Here is a 12607-nt window from a genome sequence, read left to right as displayed (position 1 = left end):
CAAAAGGGACAAGTGAGGTTCATTCACCTATCACCATCACATGAACTGATAGTGATTTCTCAAGTGCAAGGAACCTGCCACCTTCAGACTATACATTTTCCACCACAAAGTTGTTGTTAATGTCTCAACCCACCTGGTGAAAGGCCCTACTATGACAACATTTCTAGAGAATATGAAAGACAAATGACTTTGACTAAAGTAGCATAGTTCAATTTTTCATTAAAATAATTTTAATTTTATTATTACAATATGGAGTAGTAATTTTAGGATGAAAAGGTTTTTGATGGAACCTTGAGCCCTTAACTTCAACCCTGTTGGCAGGAGGACAAATGATTTTCACTAACGAAATGACAACGCTGCTCAGTTTGGTTATCCTTTCTTTATAGTCAAGTGACTTTCAACTTCCAACCTGCATTACTAACGCTAAGGTTTCCATTTCATAAAAGATGATTTTCTCCCTCATTATTCACGGTCCAAACTCATAAAAAAAATACTTAATTCAGTTCATTATTTACTTGGCTATCGCTCCAGGGACTCATTACAAAAAAAAATGGAGGCATTCTCACAGTAAAAAAACACTGATAAATTGCCAGGAATGAGAAAACCTCAAGAATTGTGTCAAATGTTTATTTCCCTCGTCGAATCTGATGGACAGAAGAAGCTAGCCATGGCCCTCTTTCTCATTTCGAAGAGCTAATGAATCAGATCAGTCAGTTGGCCCAATCATTTTCTCAGGGACTACAAGTTGATCAAACTCTTCACTGGTGAGGACTCCTAGATTGAGAGCAGCTTCCTGCAGATTTGAGTATACGACATTGTTTAGCATCGAATGAGAAGTGATCCCATACACATAATTGACGGATACCGTTACCTTCAAACTGGTTCCCTCCTTGTGGGCTTTCTTGGCAACTGCAGCAGCATTATCATAACCAATTTTCTGAAATAGGCAGCAAGAATATCCACAATCAGTCAAATTTCTTGAGTTTCAATACATTCTTGTCAGATCAACCCCTAACTATGAGGGTACTAGTAAAAATAGATAGAGGTAGCATGAACTCTAGATATGTTGATAGAATACTTACTGGGTTCAAACATGTAACGAGCATCAGCGACTGCAAAGTTAAGCAAGAAATGTGATCAATAAGATAAAGCTTAAAATGTATTGTAGAAGAGGACACCAAAGTTTGTATTTTTAGATGCACACTGACCTCGTGCAACAATTTAGCAATTCTGTCTCTGTTAGCTTGGATATCCCTCACACAATTCTTTTCAAAGGAAGCAGATGCATCGCCTAGCAATCTCACTGACTGGACATGACAAAAAAGGAGAGGCATGTCAGTCTTGGGAAATTAAAAGCAGCAGCAGGTAACAACAATCAACAGATTACATTTGTCGACCCAACCTAAAACCCCCCCAAAATGAGGAGCTCTTCAGACTCCATCATCACACATATGCAAAGCAGAGCTAAGTTTAAGAAAGGGGGTTCAATTGAATCCCCTTCGTTAAAAAATTATAATGTTTAAATAGGGAAGATTTACAATTTCTTTTTGGGTATATTAACTTGTTGAGTTATGTTGACGAAAGGAAAAATCATAGTATAGTAACAAAGGGGGCCCAAATAGTTTTTTAGGTCATAGGTTCATATCCAAGTGTGACAGTCCAGTATATATTTTTTTGAATCCCCTTCTGCAAATTCCTGGCTCCACCACCGCACATATGGTCCATTTAAACCATCAATGGTACTAAAACAATGAGTCAATGACGAACACACATGCCTTTTAATCTATAGGAAGAATGGAAAGGTTAAGAAACCACAAATTAGTCAGAAGAAGAGGTGAAAAAAATTTGGACTGCATTCCACCCTACATGCTTCTCTCTTACTGCAGCTTAACTTGAAAATGCACACCATAATCTGATTTAGCGTAAACTAAAAACTAAAATAAAAGAGAGAGTACATGTAGGAGAGCATTAGCAATCATCGGCTTGAAGACATTCAGCTCAAAATGGCCATTTGATGCACCAACAGTAACAGCCACATGATTCCCCATAACCTGCCGTTCATGAAAGGTTCAAACATTAAACTTGAAAACAAAGAACTCGGGTAAATTACCCAACCATATAAATGCCCTCTCTTGGAACTCAACGTGCTATAACTCAAAGTCAAACTAAAGCTTAAAGACAATTTGATTACATCATCCGTCGGACAGAAATGTTACCTGAGCACAGACCATGGTGAGAGCCTCACACTGAGTAGGATTTACCTTGCCCTGCAATGGAAGTCATTTATGGTAAGATTGGGAAGAAAGGGCTAAACATGACCAGAGTATGCATACATATTCTTTCAAACAGGTTTAAGGGAAATGAAGTTACAGGCATTATACTGCTTCCGGGTTCATTTTCAGGAAGACTGAGCTCGCCAAGACCACAGCGGGGACCACTGAATAAGAAAGGATGTGAATTCAACAAATGAAAAGAATATGATAAAATCATACAACTGGTGGAACAGACATCCTTCTAAGCTCTGAAATCCTCAAAAGATAGCAACCTACGGAGGAAATAATTAATACATATGAAAGCATACCTTCCCAAGAAGCGTATATCATTCCCAATCTTCATAAGGGAAGCAGCCAGGGTATTTAAGGCGCCACTAGTTTCAGCAAATGCATCATGAGCAGCCTGCATATGCCAGAATCCTTAAACACTAAATACCTGTTGTAATTCTCCTCGTATTCTATCAAAAGCAATGAGCAAGCAACCATAATCTTCAATTCACAAGCAATACACTCAAGAATCAAGATATTACCAATGCTTCAAACTTGTTTTCAGCTGTAACAAATGGCAAATTTGTTTCCTCTGCAACTGCTGCAGCAATTTTTATGTCAAACCTATGGAGAATCAACATAATATAACCACGATTCAAAACATCTGGCATGGCTGAAATAGAACATATGAAAGGAACAGCAAGAGATTTTACAAACATAAATTCAAGGGAATGGGCAGCTACATGTCCCCTCTGCCTTCACACACCAATAATGAAGGATCAGGTTGCTCAAATTGACCACAACCCGACCTTAATGGAACACTTACCCTTTCTTTGTATTCAATCCTGTCCCTACTGCTGTGCCCCCTTGTGCGAGCTGCTCAATGAAGCTGTTATCAGTTAAAACAGGGAAAAAAGAGGAACAAGGAAATTAAAGGGTTATGAAATAACCTGATACATGCGTGGAAGGGTGCATAAGACTCTATCGATTCCATATTTCACCTACAACGACAAATAACCCTTTAAGAACAAACACTTTTGCTCTACTTATAGTTACAACTTTAGCATTTGAAAATGCTGAATGTCAACAGAGCTTACTTGAGTTGCATAGCCACTAAACTCTTGTCCAAGAGTCAAAGGTGTTGCATCTTGTGTGTGGGTTCGCCCAATCTTGATAATGTCCTTGAATTCGACTGACTAGTAAAAGCAATTGGACAGTGAAACAGCTTAGTTACCAATTACTGGTGATATTACGGAAGTATGAAAACTGAGAAGATTTTGTGTGAGCATATTGTACTAGATGCTAAGGCAAGCAGCAGATTTTGAATTGAAATAGTAAATGACTCCAAACAATGTATGACTACAGCTCGGACAATATTAGCATTGGCCTTGAAGATCAAATTAGTTTTCCAATTGAGAAAAATAGGCTGCAATGACACAATCAGATCTAAAGGGATAGAAATTTGTTGAGGATTGTGGCAAACAACATTGACTTGGGAGAAGGCAACATAATTTTGTAGAAAGAATAGCAACATGTTGTCCTGTAAAAGTATTCCAAAAGTTTGAGCTGCACTTTTGTATTGGTTGTATGGTATTGTACCATAATGTAATAAAAACATAAAAAATCCAGAAGACAACTGAAGATGGATACAGTATACACCATAATGCTATGATCTAATTCACTTTTTTTTAGCGTCTTTGACTTTTCTTATTCTTCGCCATCATAATGCTCAACCAACTACACCAATTTGCACCTGCAATTTAAAAGGGCAAGTTGCTCTGTGTTGAGCATTAATGACCGAATAGGCTAGAGTTGCAACATTGTGCACCAATACAATAACATCGCCAGTAAAGTAAAATCTGATTAACCATGTCCTAAATTTGTAATTTTGTATCATTACAAGTAACAGCGAACGTGGTTAAAACAACTTAAGATAGTTGCATTGGCTGCAAACCACTCACCATAAATACAACCATTACAAAGAATCTGGATCTAGCATTTATGTAAACACGCAAGCAAAATTGCAGAATATAAAAAACACATAATGCTGCATAATCTGCTTGGGAAGTTTATGGAACCAACTGTTTCCTTTTCTTCTAAGTATAGTATACTATATTTAAAACTATTCGAGTGAAAACATAACTTAACACTCAACCTTTGAATTTAGTGAAGTATGCAACTGTTTCAAGTTTGGTACTAATCTTTTATTTAGCTCCATTGCTGCAGCAATGTGCATCACCTACACATGAAAAAAAAAACATCACTAAGAAGTCAGCATAATTATGTAGAAAGAATAGCAACATGTCTTGCAACAAAAGTAACACTAAAGATGGCTTACCGTAGGAAATGTATCATTTGAAGATTGCGATTTATTTACATGGTCATTTGGATGCACATGTTTGTCTCCGCGGTTATGGCCAAGTATTTCAGCTGCTCGATTTGCAATAACCTGAAGATATAAGATATAAATCATAACAAGGGGGAAAAAATACACGAGTCCATCAAAAATAATTTTTTAACAATCCAGTAAGTTAAGGATGATGACAAGAAGAAATAGTATGAAATTGTTCCAGTCTTCCTCAAAATGTTCAGAAGACAAAATTGGCAAGCTATTTATAGTCTGATATATTTTAACTACCTGAGAAACACTAAACACATTCTGCAAATGAAATCCAATTCTGAAGCACAGTAGTTGAATTATCCTGGAGATAGCCAACTTTAGAAAAAGCCAGTAATTTCTGGTGCAATCACAGGAAAACCCCAAAATGGAAGTAAAGTTTTCAATCTTCCCTAAACCACCTGAAGCTAACCAGTAAATGCACTGAATATTTCAAGAGGTGGAATACACATTCATGCTGGGGTCAAAGGGGTGTCAAGGGAGCCACTAGGCACAATGTTAGGTCTTGGAACATAGGAACTTTGACGGGGAGGTCTATAGAGTTGGTGAATATTCTCAAGAGGAGAACCAATATAGCTTGTGTCCAGGAGACCAAATGAGTGGGTACTAAGGCTAGAGATGTTGATGAATTTAAATTGTGGTACTCAGGAGGCTTGAGGAATAGGAATGGAGTAGGCATTTTAATAGGTAGGGAACTTAGGGATGTAGTAGTAGGGGTTAGGAAGATGAACGGCACGATGATGGTGATTAAGCTAGTCATTGGAGGACTTACCTTACGCACCACAAATGGGCTTGGACAAGGAAGGTAAAAGCGGTTTTGGGAGAATTTGGACGAGGCTGTGAGGGGTATCCTGCACACCAAGAAACTTTTCATAGGAGGAGATTTCAATGGCCCCATTGGAACAACTTCAATGGGTTATGACAATGTCCAAGACGATTTGGTTTTTGGGGATAGAAACAAAGGAGGAGTTTCACTTTGGACTTTGCGAGAGCTTTTGATTGGTGATGGCTAATTTGAGTTTCCCGAGAGAGGATTACTTGGTGAGCTACCGTAGTATGGGGGTTAAGGTTTAAATAGATTACTTACTCCTTAGCAAGTGTGGTAGAAGTCTTTGTAAGGACTGCAAGGTTATCCCAAGTGAGTATCTTACAACCTAACAAGCTCTTGGCAATGAAGAGGATGAAGAGGGTGTTGTATGATCTATCGAGGATCAAGTGGGTGGCTTGACTACTACTAGAGGTCAGGAGATGGGGGAAAAGTTGATGGCGATGGGGGCTTGGGTGAGTAGTGGGGATGCTAGCAGTATATGGGATAGGACAACTAATTGCATTGGGGAAGTAGCTAGAGAAGCGGGAAGAGAACCATGAGATCTCATGTTGTGGATGCGTTGGAAGCCCTTAAATTAAGTATTTAATTATATTTTTAGTTGTTTTATTTATTATTCTAGAATAGGAATTATGTTTCATAGTTTCATAAGAACTAGGTTAAGTTATAGTTATTAGTTTGGAATAGGATTTAGGTCTCCTACTTTCATAAGAATTAGACTTCCTATTGATGTAATAAGACTCCTATTTAAAGGGGCTTTTGATGAATAAATCAATAAGTCATAATTCAGCAAAAAAGCAGGAGATTAGAGTTCTCTCTTCCATTGAACTCTAAGGTTTCAGTCTCCCTTTGAAGAGCTGAAGAGATCGGAGTTCTCTTTCAATGAATTCTAAGGTTTCAGCCTCCCTTTAACGAGCTGATTTATATATCGCCTTGTGAATCGATCCTTCCCTAAAGATTCATAACATCTCATGTTCAAATTCAAGTAAAGGCAAAATACACTACAGGTAGCTGGTAAAATGGTCAAGGTGTAAACTAGGTGTGCACTACCGAATGGTCAAGGTGCAAGCTAGGCGGGCACTACCGTTAAAAAAACAGCAAGATGAGAAGTTCTATAGGAGGAGGAGACATGCACAATCACAAAAAAATGGATAAATTAAATAAGAGTATCTGAATTATTTTGTCAAACAAAAGCATCATTCTTTTGAATGGCCTTTAAGCATTAAGGTTATTCCTCGACCTGCTTGAAGCAGATAATAAGAATCAAGCCTAGAACAAGAAAAGGACCTGCACATTCATGAACTTCTGATTACCTCGTTAGCATTCATGTTACTTTGAGTGCCACTGCCAGTCTGCCAAACCACCAAAGGAAAATGGTCATTTAATTTTCCTTCTGCAACCTCTTCAGCTGCTTGCATTATTGCTTTTCCAATAGATTGGTCAAGGCCATAGTCCATGTTCACCTGCAATATAATAACTGCACAATTAAAATAAGACTCCAAAACAACTGCTGTCAAGCATTACAACACGCTTACAGCTAATATACCAAAATTTTGAAAAAATGTAAAAGATAAAGAAGAAGTTGTCAACAGCTTAAGAAGGGAACAACATTACAGATACCAACCTTGGCTGCACACTTTTTAATAATACCGAATGCACGTATGATTGGCTCAGGCATTCTTTCACGATCACCCCCAATTTCAAAATTCTGCAATGATCTTTGAGTTTGAGCCCCCCATAACCTGAAGGAGATACAAAAAAGACCGACAAGAAGAAAAGAGAAAGTACAATTAGAAGGAAACTCAGGATATGGTAAACTTAGAAAAGAATTTCAAGACCCACCTGAAATTTCACACCTACAACTAGGTCTCTAGCTCATCAACGTTTAATGCACAGAAAAAGCAGAGAAGAGAACCAACTACTTTGAACATAAAGAGACCATTGATGCACCCTAGGTACCTCCCCCCCTCCCCCCCCACACACACTACCACCACCCAAAAAACACTTGAGTAAGATCGCAAAATTTAATGACATCCATTGCTAAACAAGTCTACTTAATAGAAAGGAGATTGTTGCCTTCAGAATTATATTTCCAAAATAAGGAGTGAACTCAACAAATTTAATAGGCTATTGTACTCCACGATTTGTCTATCAGAGAAATCATAAAGATAATGGATGCCGCTGTCACCCCAAAACAAGAAGAATAATTGCACAAGCCAGAAAGAAAGTTATTTCTAGTTACGCTTCTTGCTCTACCAATTCCTAAAGACATCTGTGATTCTTTTCTCCAAGATGAAGCTGCAGGCATCGGTCTGTAGAACCTATAAAAAGGAGATGATTGTAGCACAAGGTACTCCTGTGCACCTACGTCCTTCAGCTCACACAGAAGGTGGGATTCATAGTCTTTCAGGCCTGCTTTAGGGGCTAGTGTGCATGCCCGAATATATTCTCACCTTCTCGGTTGCGCAGATTTGGGCTACTAAGTGGAACCAGACGATTCAACTTGCCATAGCTATGTTGCGAGGGACAAGGCACCTGGGCCGGATGGATTCACCATGGCATTCTTCACCAATTGCTGGGAAATAGTAAGCAAAGAAGTAGTGGCAGCAGTTCAGAACTTTCATAATAAGAACATTTTTGAAAGAAGCTTCAATGCCACCTTCATAGCCTTGATCCCAAAAAAATTGGGGGCCAAAGAACTAAAAGACTTTAGACCTATTAGCTTAATAGGTAGCATATATAAGATCTCAAAAGTGTTGACTGAGAGGCTGAAAAAAGTTGTTTCAAAACTGGTAGATACACATCAGATGGCATTTATTAAGGGCAGGCAGATCATGGATGCTATTGTGATTGCCAACGAATGTGTAGATGCGAGGAAAATTAGCAAGGTCCCAGGCATTCTTTGTAAGTTGGATATAGAGAAAGCCTATGACCACATAAATTGGGGTTTCCTATGGAAGACTTTGGAAAACATGGGTTTTGGGGAAAGATGGATAAACTGGATCAAATTTTGCACCACTACAGTGAAATTTTCAGTTTTGATTAATGGCTCTCCCACAGGTTTCTTCTCATCTGAGAAAGGCTTAAGACAAGGGGATCCATTATCTCCTTTTCTCTTTATCTTGGCAATGGAGGGTCTCAATGATATGCTAAGAACAGCCCAGATAAACAGCTAGATAAGGGGATTCAATGCAAACATGGAGGATAGACAGAGTCTAGCCATCTCACATCTCCAATATGCAGATGACATGCTAATATTTTGTGATGCAGACATCGGTCAACTGAAGTTTTTAAGAATAATATTGATATTGTTTGAAGCAACTTCAGGCCTACACATTAATTGGGGCAAAAGTTGCATCTATCCAGTCAATGAGGTACCTAGAATTGACAGTCTGGCAAATATTCTGGGAGGAAAGATAGGGGAGCTGCCCACAATATATTTGGGAATGCCTCTAGGAGATAAGAGCAAATCAGAAGGTATATGGAACAATGTACTGGAGAAATGTGAGAAGAAGCTTGCCAATTGGAAAAGTTAGTATTTATCCCTGGGTGGCAGAGATATTCTCATCAACGGTGTTCTTGATGCTTTGCCTACCTACATGATGTCGGTGTACCCTATGCCAGCAAGTGTAAGAGACAGATTAGATGCCATTAGAAGAAACTTTCTTTGGCAAGGAAACTGCGATCCGAATAAGCACAAGTTTCACTTGGTCAAGTGGAATGAAGTTTTAGTCAGCAAGAAAGAAGGGGGACTAGGAACAAGGAATCTGAAAATACAAAACCACAGCCTGCTAATGAAATGGCTGTGGAGATTTGCATCACAAGAACAGTCGCTGTGGAAAGATACTATTAAGGCTAGATATGGAATGGAGACAAGGTGGATCAGCAACATAGCAACACAACCATATGGCACCAGAGTGTGGAGGACAATCAGGAATCTATGGCCAAAACTTATAAATAAGTGCACAATTAAGATAGGAGATGGTGGAAAAACTCTATTTTGGGAGGAAGTTTGGGTGGGACAAGCTTCACTTAAAGCTAGTTTCCCTGACCTATTCAGCTTGAGTCTACAGAAAGTGGCCACTATCAAAGAAATGAGAGATGCTCAGGGTTGGAATTTAAGGTTCAGAAGACCTTTAAATGATTGGGAGGTGAATAGAATGGTTGAATTTCTAAATATCCTGGAACGATACAAGGAACTTAGTAACAGTGAAGACAAACGGTTATGGGCTTCAGATACACAGGGGAGATTCTCAGTTGGAACAGCTTACAGAAACTCACAGAGGACACACACTCAATCAAGCTACTGGCCATGGAAAATGATCTGGAAAGTTAAGGTGCCCTTCAAGGTGGCCTGTTTTACTTGGCTCTTAGCAAAACAGGTTGTTCTCACGCAAGATAACCGTATGAAGAAGGGCCTCAATTTGTGCTCCAGATGTTTTTTTTGTGAATGTGAGACAGAGACAATAAATCATCTCTTTTTACACTGTAAGGAGACAGTGAAACTTTGACAAATTTTCATCAATAAAAGGGGCATCAGTTGGTCTATGCCAGGAAACATAAAGGAAGCTTTGGCATGTTGGAATCGGGATGGAGGGAGAAATGGAAGATTGTCCCAGCCTGCATTTGGTGGACTATTTGGCTGGAAAGGAATCAGAGATGTTTTGAGAACAAGAGCTGCTCTATGGAGAAGATGAAGCTGAAATGTTTAGCTCTTTTCTATTTTTGGTGTAAACATGAAGATGAGGATATCCCTAGTATCTTAGAGTCCTTAATGAGTTCATAGGAAAACAACAACACTTTTGTATTTCTGATTGTAAGTATTACTGGAATACGTCCCAAGTATTCCTGTGTTTATAATTCAAGTTACCTTTTCTCAGAAACATTATTTACGCCAAAATGAGGAAATATAAATTAAATGTATCCCTTTCTAGTAACATTCTTGATTAGTGAGGCAGCACAAAATTCCAGAAACAGCAAATTAGATTGATGGAATTGCAAGATACGAAAATTATACTTAATTGATTACTGCTGAATTGTCAGTCCAGAAATCTATGATTGTTCTGTACTGAGGCATTTCGGTACTCACTTGACTAGAGTTTTACGGAAACACTTCTGATCGTATCTATGACGAGGACAGCTGATTGTTTAAGACTGATAAAGCACAAAACAGAAGAGAAACACATCCATAAGGCAAAAAGAACTGCAAGGTGCATTCAAATCCATTAACAACATAAATCTTCTAGTTAAATGAAATAGTTATGGCTTGTTGCCTAGTTGTTAGTGAAGATGGAATGGATAATGGTAAGCCAGAGTTTAAATCCCAATAGAACGAAAAAAAGTTAGGTGAATTCTATCCCATTTGTCCAAGTCTTCACGGACAAAATTACCGTGTTTGCGCTGATGGATGAGTATATAGTTGAGGTGTGCGCAAGCTGACTGTACACACGAGAGAAGTAGTTATGTCTCATCACTTCGGCAACCTACTTTCTTTTTAGAAACATGCACAAATCCTTACAACAACATAAAATCCAGAAGAACTTTAAAACACAACCAATCATTCAATCATTTATACCTAAATCCTAAATTAACTGGCTGGCTATATGAATCCTCCATATCCATTCATTACAAGATTCTTCACAATATGATTAATTTTTGTAGCAACATCAACCTACTAACAAAAAAAAACATCAACCTAATTCTACATTCGGTATCAATCAGACTGCTTTCCAAAAAAATCCACTTTAACACAACAAAAACATGGAAAATAGTTTAGGCAAAATATTAAACATGTGAAAATGGAAAAATAGGAGAGTAAGGGAAGCACGAACTTGTCCGATGGAACGAGAATAGGACCAAACGTATCTCTTTCCTCCCTGAAAGACGTAGAGAAAAACCTCCAGGAAGAAGTATAACGCAGTGAATCTGATAAAGCTGATCCAGCTGATAATCGACGAGCCGCATTTAACATCGCCATATCTCTACAGCTCAAACGATATCAAATCAACTTCCAATAAATGCTAAACTAGTACGAAAAATGCAGATATTACAACTCTATTTGTAAGTGAAAAATATGTAGATAGATTTGATCTAAGAAAACAAACCAGCAGTCAATGCGCCGCCGCCTGTATGCGAGTTGGTGGGAATGTTGATGCTGAGTCTGAGAGAGCAATCAGCAGAGGTGATATTAGTTTTTGTAGGCTACAAGTTAGGAAGTTGAATGAAGCCAACAAATCGAATCCCAATTGTCAAAAAAGGCCGTATTATGGGCTATTTAGTAACGGCACACCTTTCCATAATATATATCGGTAGAAATTCCTATATTCATTTTTTATTGCAAAAAAATGGATAAAATGACGTTTTTTGGGTATTTCATAATTAGGATAACAAACAAAAAGGCTGAAAATGCCCTCAACAATGCAAAACAAATGTTGCAACACAACAAAATTTGCAATGGTAAAAGATATTCGCAAGATATAAGTTCAGTGGCATAGGTTATGCCACATGACATAAGTTCAGTGACATGAACTATGTCTTACGGCATGAGTTTAGTTGGACAAGTTATACCCTGCCACAGAACATATGTTCAGTGACACAAATATGTCATATTACATGAGTTTAGTGATACATATTATGACAAAAAATAGAGTTATCTAAAAAACTTAACATGCCAATAAAATAATACATATCTTATGACGACCCAAAACATTCTCTAAAAAATGTTGTCCTCCAAAATTAGTTTTGTCTAGAAAAATTAGGTCATAGTTACACATTTTGGTCCTCAGATTCTTATTAAACAAACAATAAGGAAAAAAGAATCAAAAACTAATATGTGGACTGGATATTGGGTTGGAAGAGTGATGCAAGGCCCATAACCCATTGGCTATGAGAATGTACATTTACAGGGCCATTTTGGTTAACATATTTGTGAATTGTGATGTTTTTTTTTTTCTATTTACGCGAATAAGCAAATATATACTAGTTAATTAGTTAACATACTATAGTTTATCTAATTTATAATTCGCCACTAAAATTAAGAGTTACTTACATGGGTTGCGGTTCAGATTTGTATAATTCACCAGGTTTCTTCATTTGATTTGTATTTGTATATGACGATTTGTA

General features: G+C 37.9%; 1 protein-coding gene across 1 annotated transcript; it reads right to left on the bottom strand.

The window, feature by feature from the left end:
- Nucleotides 1-414: 414 nt before the first annotated feature.
- On the bottom strand, nucleotides 415-11738 carry LOC125870842 (fumarate hydratase 1, mitochondrial). The gene is made up of 18 exons (XM_049551385.1): nucleotides 11590-11738; nucleotides 11317-11466; nucleotides 7110-7227; nucleotides 6799-6948; nucleotides 4600-4710; nucleotides 4417-4500; nucleotides 3359-3457; nucleotides 3212-3262; nucleotides 3088-3137; nucleotides 2804-2885; nucleotides 2582-2676; nucleotides 2371-2437; nucleotides 2217-2267; nucleotides 1956-2051; nucleotides 1209-1307; nucleotides 1083-1112; nucleotides 872-937; nucleotides 415-793 (listed from the first exon to the last, which is right to left on the bottom strand). The coding sequence occupies exons 2-18, from the start codon at nucleotides 11460-11462 to the stop codon at nucleotides 707-709; spliced, it is 1482 nt and encodes a 493-aa protein (XP_049407342.1). The 5' UTR covers nucleotides 11463-11466; nucleotides 11590-11738; the 3' UTR covers nucleotides 415-706.
- Nucleotides 11739-12607: the final 869 nt, after the last annotated feature.

The sequence above is a fragment of the Solanum stenotomum genome, chromosome 7, assembly GCF_019186545.1.
Source record: "Solanum stenotomum isolate F172 chromosome 7, ASM1918654v1, whole genome shotgun sequence".
NCBI classification, from domain to species: domain Eukaryota; kingdom Viridiplantae; phylum Streptophyta; class Magnoliopsida; order Solanales; family Solanaceae; genus Solanum; species Solanum stenotomum.
Note: the sequence above shows the minus strand (reverse complement) of the source record. Positions and strands in the feature narration are given on the sequence as shown.

What these genes read in the sequence shown, in the direction of transcription:
- LOC125870842 (XM_049551385.1), bottom strand. Translation starts at nt 11,462, where the DNA reads ATGGCGATGTTAAATGCGGCTCGTCGATTATCAGCTGGATCAGCTTTA. An exon ending in CAAATGATACATTTCCTACG is followed by an intron (nt 4,501 to 4,599) that starts GTAAGCCATCTT and finishes TTTCATGTGTAG; the next exon opens with GTGATGCACATTGCTGCAGC. An exon ending in TCGTTACATGTTTGAACCCA is followed by an intron (nt 938 to 1,082) that starts GTAAGTATTCTA and finishes TGCCTATTTCAG; the next exon opens with AAAATTGGTTATGATAATGC.